The sequence below is a fragment of the Tyto alba genome, unplaced genomic scaffold (assembly GCF_018691265.1).
Source record: "Tyto alba isolate M040663 unplaced genomic scaffold, T.alba_DEE_v4.0 Super-Scaffold_14, whole genome shotgun sequence".
NCBI classification, from domain to species: Eukaryota; Metazoa; Chordata; class Aves; order Strigiformes; family Tytonidae; genus Tyto; species Tyto alba.
The window spans coordinates 8607774-8629204 of NW_024881276.1; the positions used below are offsets into that span (position 1 = coordinate 8607774).

Consider the following 21431-nt stretch of genomic DNA (forward strand, 5'->3'; position numbering starts at 1 on the left):
ACGTGTTCTTTTGTATACTGTTATTTTTAAACTCCTTGTATCTGGTGTCCAGGTGGGTACTAATTATGGTATTTCTTAACTTTATGGTGGTGTTCTGATTATAAATGACTAATGTGATCGTAGGAATACAAATAAAACAAGAGTAATGTAAAGATTCAATTATCTTCTTTTTAGCTTTGTTTGCTTATGTTCATGCTTTTCCTTTGAAAAGCACTTCCTAAAATTGGTGATACTTAAACACTTTCATACCTCCGTTCCTGAGTCTTGTATTACTTTATTACTTTGCCTAGATATTTTAAATAAAGTTTTGCCGTTGACACCAGGAAGAAATGTAGCAGTAAGCAAGCTTGATTTGAAAATGGAATAGTATGGTGTCTCTCTCCTTTCCCTCCCTCATTTCTACCTTTCTATTGAAGGCAGTAGGTATAATGTTTTTTAAGAAACATTAAAAATTGCTGGGGTTTATTGACCTTTGTATTTATATTACAGATGTGCTTGCCAAGCACAATATGATAAATGGAGACGTTTCTCATTTAATGCAAGTGTACTTTCTCTCATCTGTTGTGTGTCTTTTAGCGATGTAGCTTGAGTTAAAAGTTTTCTTGGTATTAGTTTGATGGGGGTGAGTAATAGGTGTCCTCTACAGTACAGAATGGTTGGCAGCTTAGCCTGTAGTGGTTTTGTTTGGGGAAAGCAGTAGCCATAAAGTCATCAGAATAGTTTGGAAATTGGTAAGATGCGTGTGACTATTGACAGCATGCGATAGGAGAAACTGTATTTATCAGTAGTAAGTAACCCTCCAGTTTCTCCCCTGCGACACTGCATCATGTGCTGCCCCTGAGATGGGAGCTGCGTCCCACTCCTGCGTGCTGGAATGATCTGGAGGAGTGCGTGCCGCGGGGCAGCGCAGTGGTGCTGGCGTGGGGCTCGCAGGGACACTGCTGGGGCTGGCCCTCTCGCCCAGGAACCGGCTGTCCTTGGCTCCAGAGGGCTGCGAGAAGGCATTTCTGTGCTTCCAGGGAAGAAAGATGGAGAGAGTACTAAGACAGTATTTTTGTCATTGCTCAGATAGCTCTATAATTTGTGCAGTCATAATTTATACTTATAAAAGCTTGTGATTGACAGAAATGTGAAGGGAACAGAGTAATTTGTGCCACTGATATGTGTGTGTGTATGGGGAAGCACATGTCTGATCTGGAAGGTGTGTTTGAGAATGCCTTTGTAGTTCTCCTGTTTTGGAAATTGGAGATCAAAGCAGTGTAGGTTCAAAACAATGGAAGAATGTGCTGGGCTTAATTGTACAAAATACCTGAGGATGAGCTGTCTACTGAGGACAAGGTGAGTTCATTTTCATGGCTACTTTTGAAGGAAGCAAGAAATAAAAGTAAAGTTAATCTTGGATCTCTGAAGACAATGATTTTTTTTTTTTTTTTTTTCCTTCTCAACATCAAAGTTTTGATGTTAAAAGTTGCTAGAACAACTTGTCCATGCTTGCAGTATCTTCCAGTATCTTTAATACTTGTTAAATTAAACCATGTGTTAGAGAAGCTGCTATTGAAAATGGCATTTGTGTAATTTGTTTTCCTTTTTAAAGCAATTAGAGTCCATATACAACAGCTCTTTAAACGTTTTTTGTTTACTTTTATACTGTTGTTGGATTGCATAAAATGTTACATTGTGAAATTGTTTTGGCTTGATTGTCAATAAATTGTATGTTATCCTTTTGAGTGTTCTGGATTTATATTATGGCAACAACAATGCCATCCTGTCCTTTTCTTCTGTCAGCATTCATTTTCTAGGAAGACATAAATGCTGAATAGTGCCCTTTTTATGTGTTTGCTGGAATTTTGAGAAGTACAGATTATTCAATCAGTAGAAATGTGCTTGCATCCATGGATGTCTGTCCTTGGCATCTCTGTAGTGCCACCTCAGAAAGCAGTGTGATTTTGAGATGTCTTGGATAGTTGCTATACTGCCTTGCATGTTGCGCTCGGTTTTAAAGAGTTTGGGGTTTGTTTTGGGGTTGTTTTTCTGGGGTGTGTGTGAGATCAGTGTTCTTCCCAAAATCAGCATTCCAATTGAGACTTGACTGGTGTCTTAAATTACTGTATTTATTACTACTTCTTTGTTGAGAGGAGTTAGGGAAAATTAATCGTCTCCATAAAACTAACTTTTGCAGGGATTAGAAGCATTAGCTCATTGTGACTAAGATGCGTTGCACAATATATGACCAGAGGGAAAGAGGGGGTCTAGACCAGTTGTATCTAAAATATAGGCTTCCATTAAAATGTAGCATAGCAACTGGGTTTAACTGTGTGTGTATTGAGGCCCCTTGCATCAGAAGGCTGCTCTGAAAAGAGATTGAAGATGATCAGATAGGCTAAAAAGCAGTGCTGCTGAATGGTGATTAAAAATACCTTGCTAATTTTGGGGGGATGAAATAGATTGAATGCAATATGATAACAGTCTATTTAACTGGTTGTATCTTCATTGTACTTTAATTAGAATCGGAGGGCAAAATTGTCAAGGAAGTTAACTCCTTGAAGATGTTAAAAATTTAGGATGGACTGAAGACCTTTGCTCTTCTGACAGCTTCCATCTTCAGTAATTCCTTGTTGTGCTGTGGCAGTATGAAATCAGAATATCCAAATCCCGTGAATATGAATCGTGTTGATTTAATGCTGCGAAGAGATGAGAGTGGCAATGTATGTAAACATCTGCGTTCACTTATTAGGAAATAAGACCTGCAAAAGGAAGCTAGATGCAGGGTGATGGTAGAAGACAGGCTTTCCTGGCAGCAGCAGTGCTCTAGGAAACAGTGAGAAAATCTTCAAATTAGTTGTTCAGTTGTGGCATAAGTACAGGATGAGGGAGGAAAGAGGGAGTGCTCCTGTTTTTTTTCCACAGCAGTCTTATGAGAGCCTGTCTTCTTGCTTAATGGGTAATAGTAAAAGGTTTTTAGAAAACGATACAACATGAAAATGTGTGGAGCAGAATAAGTATGTAAGAGTTATTACCACATTTTTCTGGGAATTTCCTGTCATGCTTGTACGTTCTCCTGCCATCCTGTGCACCATAGTTTCCCTTTCAGTTCACTTGGATTTCCTAATAGCCTTTGAGGAGCTGGTGGTAAGTTTTTGAAGTTCTAGTCTCTTAAACAGACTTTAGTCACAAAGTTTTTAGAACACATTAGGCATCTGCTGTCTGGAATAGTAATTGTGGTTCAGTCTGCTTCATGCCCCCCTTTTACTGGATCTCCTGAAGCATTGCTCATCAACCCAACTAAGCAGACAGGCTTACAACACTTCTGAAAACTGTTATTTCTCTCTTTCGAGCCACTCAGACTGAATCAATAGATCCTTTGGAAATAGCTGGTATTGTTGGGAAAAGTTTGCCACCCGTCTCAAATTTAGCTGATCAACTCCTAAGTCCAGGAGACAGTTCTACCTATCATCCTCACTTCAAAGACCAAGAGAGTCCCACTGATGGTTAGGTGTCACCCACAAATAATTTTGAAGGAAATAGGTAAAGTGGAGTTAAAGAAGCTAGAAGTTTAGCTGCTTCCTTGGCTAGTAACACAAAGGGCTGTGAAATGGAGGGAACAGTTACTCTGAAAAGGCTTCGTCTAATTTCTGCGGGCAGGTAATTTTCTGTGTTTTAAGTAAACATTACGTCCCCTTTGCCAGCACTGAGAAGAACTTAGATTTCTAATATGTCAGATTTAAACCCTCACTTCTCTTCTGAATGCATCTGTTCAACCTGCTTGTTACTTGGTACCAGACAGGCCTCTTGGAAATGCAAATGTTTTTCTCCTTCTTCCTCCACTTCTACTGCAGTTCATTTAATCTGCATTTCTGATGTCCTTGTGGCTTTTCTGTTGTTGCATGTGAGTGCTCTCTACATTAAAGATAGACTTGGTCTTATTTGAGAAAAAGAAGAGAAAATGGTCAGAGATTTTAATTACAGTTATTATGGAAAAAATATCTTTTAGTGAACATATCGTTGAGGATATGTCTCAAAACACAGCAGCTGTCTCCCTTTGGACACCTTTCTTTTAATGATTGTTTGGTCAATCAATCATTACACATGTTTTAGTAGTTAATTTCCTTCATGAATATCTAATTATTTCCTGAGTAGCTCCCATTGTGTGGTTTCTTTTGTGTTTTTTAATCAATCTTAACCAATAAATGGATTAATTGGGTGTTTTCCAAACATGTTATCCATGTCAAGTTTGTATGTTGTTAGGTCTTAACCTTTTATGAGCAACAAAGGAAGTGTTCTCATTGGGGATTACTGTTCCTGGGGGCAACAGTATCATTGCCTAGCAGTGGATGTTCAGGTTTTGGTTTTTCATTTGCTGTATACTTGTCTTTCTCAGAAAAGAATCAAGCTTTTAAAATAGGCTTTGTGCTTCCCCCAAACTTTAGAAGGCTCTTTAAGATATGGATCCTGGTGCCTAAATGTACTCTTCCTAACTGAGATACTTCTGCAATGCGCATGTAAGGTTTCTCCATGTTTAATAAACTTACATAGCCAAACACAGACACACTGTAAAATGCCAGAGTTAAGGTCTGCATTGTCATTATTGTGAAATTGTCTTTATTTATGGGGTTGTATTCTCATTTTGTTTGGGTGCGTTTTTTTGTCCCTTCCTGTCCTGTCTTCCCCCCCTCCCAAGGAGTGAGGCTTAGTGTACCCAAATACGCTGCAATTTGGATTAACAGTTTTTTATGAATAGCGGGAGTGCTTCCGCACCTCCTGCCCCTTCTACATTGCCTTTTTTGCTTATCTGGTAGCAAAGTAAATGGATTCCATTCAGTAACCATGGCAACCCCCCAAAATTACTACTGTGCTCTTTCTCCAGTACTTTTTTTTTGTGGTTCTAGTAAGTTGAAGCATGCCTACTACTAGCTTTTACTGTATGATCAGCTGTGTGTCAGTAGTTGTAGTGCAATGAAATGATGGCATTGTGCAGTTTAGGGCAGCAGAGGGGAACGCATCTAAAGAGAACAGGGATCTCTCCAGTTCAGTGGTACCAAGCTGTTAACCCAGTGTTCATACAAAACTGCAGGTGGAATTTATGGTATAGCTGGAGTGGAGTGCCCAGGGGAGAACAGAGTCATGTTCAGAGTCGCAGAGCTGAGGGGCGTAGAGTCATCGGCTAGTTCCGTCTTTCCTCATCCTCCTGGTTAGGCTGTGGTCTGTTCACACTGCTCCCAGGCAGTCCCTTCTGCTCCAGCTCTGCTGTCAGTCCTTCTACCTGTGCTTATCCTCCTTCTCTGTCTGTGCCTCCCTGCACGATGGATTACTTTGATTACCACCATCTCTTCTTCCAGCACCTGGTTTCGATGCTCTTTGCCTTTCTGTGTCACGGTGTGCCTTCTTCCTCCTTTTCTTCCACGGTGTTCAGGTGCTAACAGGGATTGCATTGAGACTGGAAGGAGAAACTGGCTTCCTAGTCTCTTTTCCCAGAATACAAAGAGTAGGGTTGTACTGGAAGTGTTTTTCTGGAGCTGCTCCGTGCAGCTGGAGCAAGCCTTGCGATGTCCTGGCACACTGGGGCTGGGCGGGTGTGTAGCCAAGAGAGGTCCTGAGAAGCTGGCGCATTTTCAGTGAAGATTACATCTGCAAAGAACAGGGCTTCCGTGCTTCACAGAGTTAGGTTGAGCATGTGCAACAATATTCTCCTGCTTCCACTGCCCCGTGCCTTGACCAAACTTGGAACAGTTTTCTGTGGGGATAGTGGGAGACCTAAAATATTCATGTCCTGGTGTTAGTAATGCTGAGATTATCTGGGAGACTGCTGTAGGAATTCTAGCAGAGGGGTGGGGAGGGACAGCATTTTTTCCTTGCTCCATTGTTTCAAATGGCTGAGCTGTTTTAATTGAAAGTTCTCACAAGAGATGAGAATGAGGCACACCCTCAGGAGGGAGAACTTCAGCCAGAATGACTTTGTCTAGCAGAATTAGAAGCAATCAAAAAATTGCCTTATGAGGCAATGCCTAACGAAGCACACCAGACTTCTTAATGAATGGGTGGCACTGCATTGTAGTAACGTATCATCGACATTACTAACAACTTTATACTACAGCAATGTTTGGATACCTGATACTTTCTGTTTGTTGATATGTAATACTTGCAGATAAACAGTTCAGATGTACATCTTTTTCAGTATAAACAAACATTGTTCTTGCCACTGTGGAAAATATGCCTGTCTAGGTCAACCACGAGTTGTTGGGCTAGATGCAAGAATTACCAGCTAAGGTTTTGTGGCCTGTATTATGCAGGAGGTCAATTAGATGGTGACAGTGGTTCCTTCTGACCTTAAAATATGGACCCGGACAGCTGGGGCCACTCTGTGCTGACATGGTGGAAGTTAGAGGCTTCCTGCGGCTCCGACTTCTTCGAAGGCTCAGGGCTGGGAGGGAGGGAGGGACTTCAACCTGGCTTTCTGTGGCTCTAAGCTCTCCTTCCTAGTACTGGAGCTGCTCTTGGAGATGGGGATTTGAATGCTCTGCACTGAAAATATCTGAAACTAACTGCAAAAGAATGCATAAATATAGAACAATATGCAAGTACAGATTACCCCCAAAATATGTTACTGTGTAGTGCAAGGGGCCTTTGGGTCAGCAGTACCCAAAGGGAAACTTTGGAAGAAACAGCTACAACTTCTAGAGGGACTTGTCATTTACAAACAATAATAATAATGCAAACCACAGAAGTCCGTTTCCTGAGTTGCTGTAAATGGAAGTGTGTTCTTAACACTCCTTCTTTTCTAACACAAATGTAGGAAGCTGGCAAAGTAGCTAATTTCAGTGCTCTAGAAAAGTTTAAAGTGAAATAATCTAAGGAAGCGGAAGCCTCTATTTTTAACCTTCTTGGTCATGGGAGATGGGAAGGAAGAAGAGGAGGCCATCTACTCTTGAAGTCTCTTTAGTATGTTACTATATATTTAATCTAATTTCCAGTGCTGTTTTAGTGAAGAGGTACTTGTTGCTTGTGGATGTTCAGTTATGTTCAAATTAAGATCAGTGTAGGTTTGATGGTGTGCTGTGTCTTCTATAATTGTGCTTTCTCTCCTGTTGATTGTTTTCACTTTGCATGTTTTTTGGTAGATCGGAAATTTTATACGGCAAAAAAATACATTACTTGTGCTGTCTTACTCTTTGATTTAGTTTCTTTTACCAAAAATGAATTTTTCTAATAGTTCTAAATATTTTTTTATATTGAGTTTGAAAGGGTTGTCTTAAGATTATATTTTTTTTTTTCTTATTGCACTATTAATATAAAGTATGTTATCTGGCTGGATTTCTCTGGATTTTTCACAAAATATTTTTTATTCCTGTATTTTAGCAAAAGCGTGACAGTGAAATTATGAGTAATTTCTTGTATTACTTACTTGGAAGTACTTTATTGGTCTAGCTTGAAGCTTAAATATAATATATTGCACAAGTACTGGCAACCATAGGAGTAATAGCACCAAACTTCATAACTTCAACCTCTTAAAAAATTTCAGATCAACATAAATCTGTAAAACTGTCTCTTTCTTTAGGATCTATTACTAAATTACTAATATTGATTGAGGAATACACTGTGTTACTTTGCAAGGTCAGCTTTAAGGAGGACTGTAAGAGGCAAATGTATTTGGGGAATGGTAATAATACTGGAATAAATAAATATTGGGAAAATGGGCTAAGTTCTCCTAAAAGCTTGAAAATTACTGGTTTACAAGGGTGTCAGCCTGGAGTGTTGGAAGCAGTTGTAAGAGTTTAAGTACAGATATCAGAGAATCTTCTCCCTAACACCTATATTAGCATTATATGTTTGTAGCTTGCAGGAGTTTAAATTCATGACTTGTGGTAGGTTGAGAATGTTGAGCAGCAAAAGCTTAGAAATTATATGAACTAGCATGTCATAAAATGTAAATAGTTTGGCAGCTATATCTGTAACTTTAAAATAAAGGCAAAGTTTGCTGTGGAGAAGAAAATGTAGCAAGGCTGCAAATCATTGCAGAACCATTGCTTTTCTCCTTAGGTGGAGGTACTGGGTTTTAAAGAAATTATTTTACTTAGGAGAGGGGTTTTTGCACCAGTGGTATAAAAGAAGCAAAGACTTTTAGGGTGATAGAATTCTTTTGTTAGATCTCCTGATATGTTTGGAAAAGGCACATTTTATGTACAGTTTTCTTTAATGGGTTTATTTTCAGACAACTTTTAATACCCAAGAGGTAACCATTAACTCTTTCAGTAATACCAGTTAAAATATAGAGCTTTTAAATAAGTAGGTAGAATGAGGATGTCTGTGTGTATATGCTAATGTATACAATATTCACTAATGACACGTCCATCGCCACTTCTAAGCAGCTGAAACATGCGTCCATATGTGCTCGACTAAGGGTTTCTAACTCCCAGAAGAGCGGAAAAACCTTAAATAATGAGGTGACTACTGCAGATCACTGCTTGCAAGAAATGGAGTCTGAAACCAAAAGCATCAAAGATCCTGTCAACATGCTTCCACTTCAGTTGCTTAGAGCTAAGTCGAGCTTAGTAACTGAGGCAAGTGACTGAAATGGTGCCCTTGCATCGTGTGTGTGTGTGTGTGTGTGTGTGTGTGTGTGTGTGTGTGACATCAGTTGCACTCTTTCACTCCCACATAAAGTATTGCTTTATTAATGTAGTTCAGAAAGTTAAGAAGAGAAGCAGTCTGGAAAGCCTGCCTTGCAGATCTGCAGTATAGTTTGGTCAGGGGTCTGCTGGAGCTCAGTGCAATGCCCTCTCTGGTTGCGGGTTTCCCTCTGTGCCCACGGGCACCCACTCCACTGAGGGGGGCTTGGCCTTTTACAGGGCAAAACGTCTCTGCCCTACAGGCATCGCTGGTGCATGACAGCACAGCATCACCTTAGAAGACATTACATAGAGATGGTAGAAGAGTCCATGAGACTTCCAGGAATGTGATAATTGGACATGTTTGAGAAATGCCATATGTGGTACTTTTAGGAAAAATACAGGACATGTGTAACGCTGTTTTCAAGCAGGCTGGAGGAGGAGAAGCAAAGCTGTTCTGAATGGTTAAATGCGAAACTTGTCTTGAATTTCTAATATTAGCTGGTAGTGTAGATTTTCTGGGTGTGAGGCATTTGTTTACTGTTTTACCTCACAATTTGTTTTTAATAGGATGTATGTGAAGTCATGGTATGCATATTCTTTTGGCACTTATCTACACATCCCTTTGTCCTGTGACTTGAAAAGAATGGTCTCTAGAATATATATTTTTTCCAACCATTGTTTTATACTCAGTCCAGTTGCATTTACTTTTTCCTCCCATTGTTTGTCACTCTCTGCTTCATTTCTCTAGCAACAGTTTCTCGTAACTTTTAAAATGTGTTTTCTCTTTTATTAGCATCATTAAGTAATACTTACTGGTGGAAATAGTTTCATGAAATTAATTTCAGTAAGATTTAATTGAATATATTCCAAGTATAGTAAGTTTTGGAGGAAGGGGGTTTAAAATATTTTAAAACATAAAATTACTTAAATTTTCACTGATAATAGTGCTGAGCTTGTTTGTGCACACCGGCATGATGAATGCCTGTTTCCAATCTCATTAAACTTCAGTTTACCTCTAGGGGAACACTAGTAGTTAAGTATAGTTTAGCTATAGTGTATTCTAAAAAATTGTTTCTCCCAGGCTACAGAAGTATAAAATCCCTTTAGCATCATGTTTGTTGCCATGTTTTCTACCATGATGGGCCTTCTCAGTGTACCCAAAAGGGGTTTTCTTGGTTAATAAGCAGTTGTAGGCACCTATTGTGTAGATACCTCCAGATTCTCATGTTAACCTCTGTGCATCTTCAACTACTTGCCTTCTCGTCAGCCCAGAGATTACCAGTTAACCCAAGATTCTCAGTTTTGCTTATTGAGACATGTCTAAAGCGATTTAAAACTATAATCTGCTGACAGGAGTGTTTTACAGTGCTTTTTTTTTATTGAAGAATGTTTAAGTTAACCTCTGACATTTGATACTTTAATGGTATTTGGACAAATCAATAGATCACGCTCATGTGTATGTGTGTGTATATGTATATACACGCATGCATATATATATATATATATATATATATATATAGTTATTTCCAATCTGGGTAGTTGGTAAAGAAAAATGATAAATTTAAGTGTGGGGGAAGACCTTCAGCAGTGCAGAGCCAACCATTACAAATGTACAGAAACTTGATTTACCAATAGCTGTTAAAACATTTTAGAAAAATCTGCCATAACATTTGGGATAATCACATAGGCTTCAAAATTTTGATGAAAAGTTTAGTCTAGCAAAGTCAGACTTAAGTGTAACAAACTAATCTGCAAATGATGACAACTTTATGGATATAGGATGAGTGAGGTTAATGGGGGAACACAGTAGATGGGAAGAGAGTTTTGAAGAACTTTACCCTTTTGCTTCTGTACTACTCAAGAGACAGTCAAGATACCTTAACAAACAAGAAATAAAGGAGGCAATGTAATAGTAAGGATGTGCTAATCTTTTTTGTTATCGACTTGGTGATCCTTCAAGATCTGCAGGAAGTATTCCATTGCATGATAGTATTTTGCAGCATTTAAGACCATTTTATTTACTTGTTATTGAGATGTAAAGCGTCTTTTGATACCTACTTTTTTCCTAACACATGGAACTTCATGGGCTTGAATTGGGAGTTTTATGTCCAATTTTTGTTCCACCTTGTCTATGGGGGACCTCCCTATTCCTGTCTGCTTCGTTTTCTTCCTGCTTTGAACTCCTCCCATTATTCTTGTTCACGTGCAAAGGGCTTATTATTAAGGACTTGATATTAAGGTCTTGCAGATTCACCTTTTTACCCTTGCTTAGCTGACTTTCATTAGGAAAGTATAGGTGTTCCCTTCTCATCTGGTAGTGGCAGACAGAAGTTGTGACCAGCAATCAGAAGAGAACAATTTTGTATGTTTATGCATATGCTTACACACAAGCACGTATACAGTCCTCTGTGTAAGGGTATAGCAACTCATCACCCCTCTCAGTGACTTTTCTACAATGGTTTAATTAACTGGTGGGCAGGATTGTGGCCAAGTAAGCTAGTCAGAAATTTGAGCTCTCAAACCAGAAGAACCATTGCAAAACTAAGGATGCAACTGCCAAGCAGTTTGCTAGACTGAACTGAACATAGAAATAGGCTTCAATTTGTACTGAGGACATAGAAATCTGACAGCTGTGTGACTTCCTCTTCTCCAGCAGAAGGTTGCAGAGATGTGGTTTGCAGGATGGAAGAAATAAACAGATAACTGCAGGGCTGGTCTTTACTAAGACCTTTATTGCTAATAGCACATAGTTGGCAAATGCTTATTCACAGAAATTGGTGAAAATGTTGTAAACACCGATTCAGAATCAGTGAAAGTAGAACACTGCTTTACTACTTTCACTAAAGCTGTGCTGTGTCTGAACAGGTGAAGTGTCATGTTAGGCTTATTACACAGGTGGAAGAATTCAGCTTGCTTCTCAGATTCTGAATGCTCCCCATTAAATTTTCCTTATCTTTTAGGCTTTTAATTTTTATCCTTTTTTTTTTTTTTTTTTTTTTTAAGTCTCTCCCAATATGCAAGTCCTTGAGAAGATCTTGTAAATATTTAGAGATTTCAAGTAACAAAGGCAGCTTTATTAGGATTGGCAAAAGAAAAGTCATAAATATCTCGTGTGTTACTGTTTCTGGTTAAGAACATATTCAATGCGAAGATGTAGTTTGACATTAGTGTAGTAGAACTGTAATCTCCTAATTTCCCCCACTTAACTCTCCTATCTGCTGCATATTCCTGCTGTCCTTCTCTTAGGGCTTATTTCCATCTGCCATATGTAATTTTATCTGTTTTGTGTTCTAGATGTCAAGTCACCTGCTGCCCAGAGCGCCTTCCTTCAGCCAGCCCCTCCAGTGATGGCCTCTGCCCTGCCCTGCCCCTAATCTTAGGTTTTGTCTGGTGGCTTTGTACAGTTGCCTGTAACTTTGGGCTGTGCGTACACAAACAAAACGTGTTTTAAAACATACATGAATAGTCTTACTTAATCACCTCGCCCCCATTTTTTATTGTTTATCTTCTGTAAAAAAAAATAGTAAGTAGTAGAAACAAAAGTACTTTTCTTAAAAGCACTGACTTTTAACCTGGTTGTGGTTTTTGAAGCAGGAATTTTGGTCATCCTGATGAAATATGGGTATATTTTCAGCAAGAATTTCCCATAATATTTGTGTTCTGAATTTGGATATGGATCATAGCTGCTGTTAAGAAATGGATAGCTGCTTGGAAAACTTGGCTGCTTGTATGGAACTGTTTCAGCAGTTTCTGAGTAGCCAGACAAGTTATGCGAGAGCTGCAATTGAACACAGCATTTTATGTTTCAACATACTAAACAAGTATTTCTTAGCTCTTGGTTTTGGGGAGTATGATAAAAGATAAAAGCAAAAGCATATTATTTCTCTGTTGTTGCTTGTTAGAAAATGTTTATTGTTTCTAGAACAGTGAAAGGAGATTAGGGGGGTGTCCTCAGGTATGTTTTTTTTGTAGGCAACATAAACTTGTGTTACTACTTCTAAGTCAACAAATCTTACAGGTTCTCTCTTACTCATGCATGTAGTTTCACATACATTTTGCATCATAAAATCTAATTGTTCAGGATTTTCATGGCCAACCGCTCTATTAGCATTACATGTAGCAGCAAATACATTGCATATGATGAACAGTCTTCATCTAGGATATCTGTAATACCCTGCCTATTAGAAAAGTGAGATTTAAAAAAAATGCATAGGGACTGCCTAGCATGAAAAAATTAATTCTTTTTGGTTTGGATCCAACTGATTCAATGTAGTACACAACACAGGACGTGATGATCTGAAACACTGTAAGAAACAAAATCATTCCATTCAGGTTTTGGGTGCCAAAATAGAGTGCTCGTACATTCTGGTCAATTTGCTGAGTTTTTTTACAGTTTTTCTTATTTTTCCTGAATGTTTTTATTCTGCATGAGATCACAAGAGAGGTAGATAGCTGATACCACTTACTCTTCTTGACCCACGTAAGCTCAGATGGTTTTAACACAAAGGCAGTTATGGACTGAGGAGTAGGATGGCTGATGAAGTTACTGTGTATGCTGCCCTGTTACACAAAATGTTAGAGCTGCTTTATAACCAGCTCCTGAAGTACTGTAGCTCACAGAGTAGGGTTAAAAGGAACTGCCACCAGCTTGTTTGCCACACTGTAAACAGTGCCAAACCATGGCTCAGGAGCTGGTGACTGACAAATAATTCAAATATTTGTGGGAGTGACATGCTTGTCAGCTGTCTCAGCATAGGTTGTCCAGGTTTGTAATACCATGTGTTAAAGGCAGTTAACGCTTGTTTCCATTTAAAAAGAAAAAAAAAAAAATTAAAATTCCCCTAATAATGAACACACATTTTCTCCACACTTAAAGACGTTGATTCATTACAGTAGCTGGCTAATACCATCCTGCACCTTCTGTTTTGCACATTGATGTGTTGACTTATGTTACCGTAAAATTAATTGAAGAAAATACACTGATTTGGCACTATTAGCATTCTTTCATGTGCATATTTGCAGTTGTTTGAAAAAAAAGAATAAAATTTACTGCAAAATACACTGTGGTCTTAAAAAGACTCAGTTTCAAGTGACCTTTAGAAGAGCTGGTGCTGTTATTTCCTTGCTGTAGGGGTAGCATTTTATTTCTAAGGGAAATGTATCCCAGCAATGGCTCTGAATACAAGTTACCTTCTTTGAGTCTTTTGTCCTGAACACAGAATCTTATTTGTGTGAGTTTCTGTCCGGCCATCTGTATCGTGGATTTAATTTAATGAAGGATTGAGTAGATGTTCAGAAAGCTATTTTACCAAGAACTCGAGGTTAAATCACACAGTAAAATGAAGATATATAATTTGGATTAAGAAAAAAAGTTATAAGGCATTTTTATTCTGAAAATATACATCTAGTATGGTGACTTTTGTACCTTTGACTAAGCAGTCAGTACGTAATTTGCCAAACCTTATTTAAAAATCCAGCTCGTTTTTATGACTTGGCTAGTTGGGAAGAGCCGAGTCCATAATAGAGGACGGAGAGTGAGGAAAGCCGTGGTGTGCTCCGGAGTGCTGTAACAGGGGGTCCGGAGTTCCCGGTGGCGTTTGCTGCAAACCGCCGGTGCCTGGCTGGTGTGTGAGGCCGCCTGGGCCTGGGCGGTGCGCGGCCGTTTCTGAACCGAGGCAGAAGCTCCTCGCCCCGGCGGCCGGGCCGGGCTGGGCCGCGCGTGCCTGGCGTGTCCCTGCCACGCGTGTCCCTGCCCTGCGTGGCGTGGCGGGGGGCAGTGGCTGCTGAGGAGGGGGTGCTCTCTGCAGGGCGGCCTGCTTGGGGGTGCCGGGGGGCCATGGCACAGCTGGGTGGCCACAGACCCTCGCTGTGTCTCACGGAGAAGGACCTGCAGGCCCGGAGTGCACTGCTGCCCAGGCCCGAGCCGTGGTGGTGGGAAGGTGTCCTTGCAGTGCCTCCAGGACTGCAGTGTGGCTTCTAAAAACAAAGTAACAACAACCCCACCATGCTCTCCCCTCAGTGTAAACAGCTCTTCTTGCCCCTGTCTGTGAAACAACAGAAAAATCATCTTCCATTCCTGCTGAATTCCTTGGGGTATTTTTTGCTGTGTGGCTGGAGGGAGCAAGAGCCGTGATACAAGACAAGAGGATTAGTTGAATTTTATAACAATGGTTGTGACTTAATGTTTGAAAGGAGGTAAGAAAAAAATGTATGGCTGAAAGCTCCTAAGTGTATGCGTGATCTCTTGTTTTGCCTTCTCTCTTTCTTGCCTTGTGACACTTCAGTAATATACTCAGTGTAGTACTTTACTTTGGATAAACTATTGCTAGATTTATCAGAGTGTTTAATTCTTTTCTAGTTACACTCTTACTCATTTTTAAATTGCCTGGTATTTTTCAGACCTGTAATATGAATTAACACAATTTTCTACCCTGTAATTTGCATTTGTCAGGCAAAACCATCTATCCCATTAGACAGTTATTCAGGCTGAGATCAGATTTAAGAGAATGTTTCTCCTAGTTGTCTGTTGAGGCATATCAAATTTTATTAGCCATTTTCTGCTTCTGCTGTTGGACCTGACCAAAATCAGGAACAAAAATGAAATCACTGTTGGCAGTTGCTGTTCTTGCATCCTTCCATCTATCTCCCCTACAAATGGTGGCTTTTCTTCAGAACTTGGTTGGTCTTTTTAATAATTAGCCCTCATGGTTAGTGCTTTCCTCTTCATCCAGGCTCACTTGGGAAGATAAGGTGACCCTGGGTGTAATTTATACATCTAAACGTTGTCTGAGAGATGGCAGCTAGTTTGCAGTGGTGTTTCTGATTTGGAAACACCTTTTTGACTTCTTGTTCAAGATCTTGCAAAACCTGGCTCTGTTTATCTTAATTTAGTTCCTTCGCGAAGTTTTTCTCAATTAGACCTATGGATTTCAAGCAGTCAGGGCCCTCTGATGTGGCATCAGGGCCATGGGAAGACTGAGGATCTTATCTAATATTTTCTGATGCCTTGTGCTTTTAGTGATATGGTTCTGCTTTTGAAAATCCGTGACAATGAAATTGCGGCTCCACACTATCAGTCAAACTGTGTTCTGGAGAGTTGAAGTATGCCTTTTCTTGAACCCAGAATTGTTCCTTTATTATTTAAAGGCTGAGGTTTTCTGTGGTTTTTGGGGGGACTGAAATTAAATTCTGTTAACAAAGCTGAGATCAGTTTTGCAGTAATTTACCTAAAATGGTATTTAGCCATTGCCTTTTGCTGGTCTTTTCCTTCCCACCCACTCCCTGCTCTAAACTGATGCATTCAAGAAATACTTGTTGTTGCTGCTTCATATTCAGAAATTTGTAGTAGCTGGAATCCTTCTGTGTATGGGTAATGGATAAAGATATGAAATAAGTATGCAAGGAGGAGGAAAACCACCTCTTAGTCAGAAACAGTTTTATTCAACTGTTCAGTTTTATTCAACTGTTCAGTTTTATTCAACTGTTCAGTTTTATTCAACTGTTCAGTTTTATTCAACTGTTCAGTTTTATTCAACTGTCCAGTTTTATTCAACTGTCCAGTTTTATTTAAATGTTCAGTTTTATTTTGTAGTTTGATTTGTGTAGTCTGACCATTTAGCTTGATAATTGATGCAGAGAGCATATTAATAAAACTTGGGTTTTCAAATATGTCCGTTTTACTGCATACAAATACCAGGCTTCCATTTTTTCTTAACAAAAACATTTAATTTGGCCAGAGTTACAAGGTGCATGACAGTATTCAAAGATTTTCTCTCGGTTAGGTGTGCAGGATTTGGGCATGAAAGCTTTCTTATGTGTTTCTGTATTTGCTTTTGAAGGGTCTCAGAGTCACGAAAGATTGGGTGCCTAATGACTGAAGAGCATTATTATGTTTGGAAAGAATAAACATTTCAAGATAATGAAGAATCAGCAAATCAGTTAATTGCAAGTTATGGCTGGCTCTTTGATATGAGCAAAATTGGCCTCTGTGGATGACTGTCTCTTGTACTTTGGCTGTAGATCCAGTGGCTGCAACCAGTTAATGCTGTAAACTGGTCCCAGAGGAATTCTGTCTTCAGCTGGAAGTTCTGAACCTTCTTATTGGTGTCTACCAGTTGTCATGGGGAGGACAGGAGATGATCACTGGTGATAGATAAAATGCCTTAGTTATTATTTACTCCTGGGAATAGCATAGTTCACAGGCAGACCTGATTTTTAAAGATGTCAGCATTTTTATTCTGTTTTTGTCTTTATAATGCTTCAAAAGTTTTTTTGTCTTTATTTTAATACTTTGAAATATTTGAACAGATGTACTTGTACCTTGTACAATTCTTTATATAGAAGCAGAAAAGATCTGTTTTACAGTGCTTAAGCTAATTAAAAACAAACAGACAAACAAACAAAAAAACAACAAAAAAACCAACCAAACCGGAGGATAAACTAGTATTTCCAGTAGATACTTAATTTCAGCAGTCTAGTGCTGTAATTTGTGGCTGACCTCCAATATCCATATCTGCATTTGTTCCATTTGGTCTTTGTTATTCTGGAAACCCTTAGTTTCCCTAACTGGAAAAAAAATAATCTTGTCCTCAAAGTTGTGCTAGTTAAATCAGAAATGTATTTTTTCAGTTGACTTAGTTAAACCAGTATAAAACACAGGGAGAAACCTCCAATTCTTAGCTTAAGCTTTGTATGTTTTGACCTAGATAAATTGAATGAAGAAAGTTCAAGCTACATAGATATAAATGTGACTTACATGAGAATCAGTGTGATGTTATTCTTTCTCTGAAGGGAATCCAATTTGAAGCAACTTTGAATATAGTTTAAAATAAGCAACATCAGGTTGTTAATGTCTGAATATCTGGAAGACAGATTTTTATGTGTTTTTTTTCTTACAAGTTTTCCTTCAAAACCATTAATTAAACTGTTCATGAATGCTTTACAACATGGAATGAAAACCAGTTGGATCAGATGCATTGGCTTTCTTCAGTCTCCCTTTTCCAGAAAGTGAGGGTTGTCCTTGTCCTGGAAGTCTGAGCCCTGGTGGGATCACGGAGAGCACTGAATTAAAGTTCTCGTAGTGTGAAAGGTTAGAGTATCATGTGCAGGTTTTATTTATGAATAAAGGGTGAGGGTATGTTTTTATATCAAGCAAGCATGTCTCATAACTTATTCCAAAGAAAATCTTGTCTGTAGTGTGGTAATTTAGGAGCTGATGTCTAGACTACTTTGAGAAATTATAAACATGGTATCTTCAGAACAAAACCATAAGAGTTTAAGAAAAAATGCTGCATGTTGTATTTTTAATATTTGACTGAAATCCAGGGAGATCAGAAGTATTTTGGCGATATTTGATTTGCCGGACTGCTATATGAATTACTGAAGTAATGCATATGCCAGTCCATATTAACATTTTCTTTCTTGAATACAGCAACTTTGGATTTGCATGATTACCTGATATGAACTAGGTATTTGTCAGTAATGGAAGATTTTTACTTTAAGTGGCGCACAAGTTTATATGTATCTTCATCTTATTAAACTGTTTATATGTGTTTGAGAATCCATAGCATATGATCAAGCTCTTTATTTGTCCTAAATAACTCTGTCTTTGTACTGTTGTACAGAGCTGTTCAAACATTTAAGCCTGGGAGGATATTTTTTTCCATTCTAATTAATTTCGAACACTTTAATCTCAAGAATACTGAAATAGTTTTAGGAGACAGGTAAACGCAGTTTTTCTGTTTGCTGTGTGTGAAGTTATGTGCATCTTGATAGTGGTTGAATGGTGTGCTTACTGGACCATTGGAATAGGTAGAATGTAGCTGTAGTAGTAGTTCCATCATTTGAAGTCTTTACCATTGGATTCTTCTGATTGGTTTTGTTTTGGGGTGGGGGGAGGACTTCAAGTTCAAAGACAGACGTGATTTAATTCAAAGCTACTGTTTTATAGAGGTGTTACCAGATGAAGTGCAGTTACATCTCCCTATTCAGCAGTGTATTTGTAAGCATAGTCCAAATCTGGTGTCAGAAAACTTTAATTGGGTATTATACCATATGAACAGAATTTCTCTTTTACGCTGAAGAGTATTATGCTTTAAGCTATGGTGAACTGAATTCAGTCCCTAAATTAATAAATGTATTTAATCTTTGCAAAGCTGTCATCATTCCAGGTATTAGAAATGCCTCCACAAATAAACATAGAAGGTGTTGGATCTATATCCCGTATATAATTGAAATGACTATATTAATAGCTTTTCTGTGAAGGAATTTTATAGCAGCTTTCAAAGGAATACATTATCTTAGAGGTTATGATCAAAATTATGATTTGGGAAGTAGACAGGATTCGGCTGAACGTTAAGAATTTTTGATTTGCATCATTTGTTCTTACTAGTTTTTTTTTTAAATACCTTGGTGTTCTAGAACAGTGTTAGGTTAGAGTCTTTCTGTAGAATTTGTAACCTAGTATTTTCAACATTCTTGTCAATAGTGAAATTGCTGTTTTGATTTTTTTTATAACCCACTTGTCTATGAAGAGTTTGTCTAGCAAGGGGTGTGATATTTTAAGCTGCTAGATAGTAATGCTGTTACTTATTAGTTACTATTTCTACTTTAATGGCTTCAGAATTCTTTAGAGACATTTTTTCATGTCTCTTCTTTTTGAAGGAGAGGAAGTAATTTAGATGCATCTGGACCAAGAGAATATCATTAATAGTTGGAAATGTATAATTGAAAAGAGGAGAAATCTACTATACAGTGCTTTCTTCAACTTTAATTTTTTTTAAGGACAATTATACTGCTTTGACATCTCAAAGAAGTTAAAGCCTATAAAGCTTCTAGTAATTTTTAGCAGTGGTGAACTCCAGCTTCACATTTGTGTTCTTTGCAATATGGGAGAAAAACTGGCAGGGCTGCGTGCCATTGTAATTAAGCTGTTAAACATAGAAACTTGAAGGGAGAAGCTTGTCCTACCTGTTCGGAGGGTATCTGTCAGCATATTTAAATGGAATTTTATTTTGAAACTGTATGTTTGTGATTATTAGCACATTCCTAAGCAGCATAACTAGTTTCTGATTTACTTTGTAAACTCTGCACCTTTTGTATTTACTTGCATTATTTTTATTTTTACAGGATTACAAAGCCATTGACATTTGCTGACTGTGTCGGTGATGAGCTTCCTTTAGGATGGGAAACTGTTTACGATCAACAGATTGGAGTTTATTATATGGACCACATAAATCGTGAGTAGATGAGTGATTATTTTGAGGAATCCTAGTAAGCTGATGTTAACTGATGGCACTGACTTTTGTTTTGATGCCATTTATACACCTTATGCTACAGTGTGAAAATGTATGGAAGTAATTTCTTGCAGTATCTGTTTTCTCATATTTCAAATGAGGACATAATCCCTCTTCCATTTGAAAAAAATTTTACAACCTATGATTGAGTTAGTGTATTAAACTGTTTTGTATTGCTTTGTCATACTGTGGAGTATCAATAATTTTGTTCTTGTTTTTTTTCATATGTCAGGTAAGATGTTCATGCTATACTCTCGTATTTCCTATATTTCCAGTCATCCATAGTTCACTCATATTGAATAACAAAATATATTGTGAGAGAAAAGTGCTGATTTTTAATTAGAAGTACTATGAAATACAATGGTCTCATCCTCCCTTAAGCAATGTATATTTTATGCTTTAATACAGTACAAAGTGCTATCAAAAAGACAACAGATCTCCCTTTTGGAAGCTAAGGGGGAGAAATTTCCAACGTTTTCCCCTTTTGGACTATTGCCGAGCTTTGTATCACCACTGGCTGGCACATTTGCCAGTTCTACTTTAAAAAAAACCTCTTATCTTTGCAGCTTTGTACTACTGTTGCTGTTACTGTTGTGCCACTATCATTAAGCTTCTTATCACCAATGAGTGAATGCTTTCAATATTGTGGGAATTGTCAGCTGGCGGGGAGGGAGAAAAGAAGAAAGTAGTTATGTGGGCTATCACAGCAATGGTAAATAGTATAATATCCAAAACCAACCTCAGTACTATCTATTTGAAATCTAGTCAATTAAAAAATAAAAGTGTAGAAATAGTTTTTGGCTTCCTGCCATCATTGGAATTACTTGTGTATTGTGGTTTCACAATTACTTATTTAAAAAAGCCCCAACAGAATAACAAATGTTCCCATGATATTGTTTGACCCACACACGTACTTATTTGTTGTGAAATTAACAAAGATCACAAATTAAATAATAAGCTTTAAAGAGCTGTTAATGCACTGATCAGAAAGATAGATAGCAGAGACAACTGAAAGGCAATATATACAGACTGTTAGGTAATTCTTACAATAACTCTGTTTAAAAGTAGTAGTAGCTTCATGATTGCTGTTTAAACTGTCATGGTTACTTTAGTTAATGTTAAAGTTTAATAAAAAGGTTCACATTGGAGTACAGTAATGGAGTGCATTTGCACCAACGTATGTACACATGTGTGAATGCCCATGTTAAAAAAAAAAAAAAAATACAAATGAGGATATTGGCAACTCTTCTTTTTCTTGAACTTTGTAAAAGGCTTTAGGAGGCCCTACAGGTAATGAATAGAACATGAATTCCCATTGCAACGCTGTGACTGAAAAAGCTCCTAACGAATCCTACTGATAGGCATCTTTGATAAGAATAACAATCACCACTGGATGCAAAAGAAATCACTACCTTTTGCTTTTCAGACTTTGTTATTACCTGCTTTACCAGAGACATCAATTTTGAACTTACAGAAAGGGTATTAATCATTGTAGGCATGCCAGATCTGGATTGCATTTTTTTCTGTGCAA

At 38.2% G+C, this 21431-nt stretch overlaps 1 protein-coding gene across 4 annotated transcripts in view; it reads left to right on the top strand.

The window, feature by feature from the left end:
- The window catches only part of WWC3 (WWC family member 3), a 103482-nt gene that overhangs the window by 18871 nt on the left and 63180 nt on the right, over nucleotides 1-21431 (top strand). For all 4 annotated transcript variants that reach the window (XM_042788893.1, XM_042788894.1, XM_042788895.1 and 1 more), the window contains exon 2: nucleotides 19734-19843. In XM_042788893.1, coding sequence (XP_042644827.1) covers nucleotides 19734-19843 — 110 coding nt within the window. The remainder of the gene's footprint in view (nucleotides 1-19733; nucleotides 19844-21431) is intronic.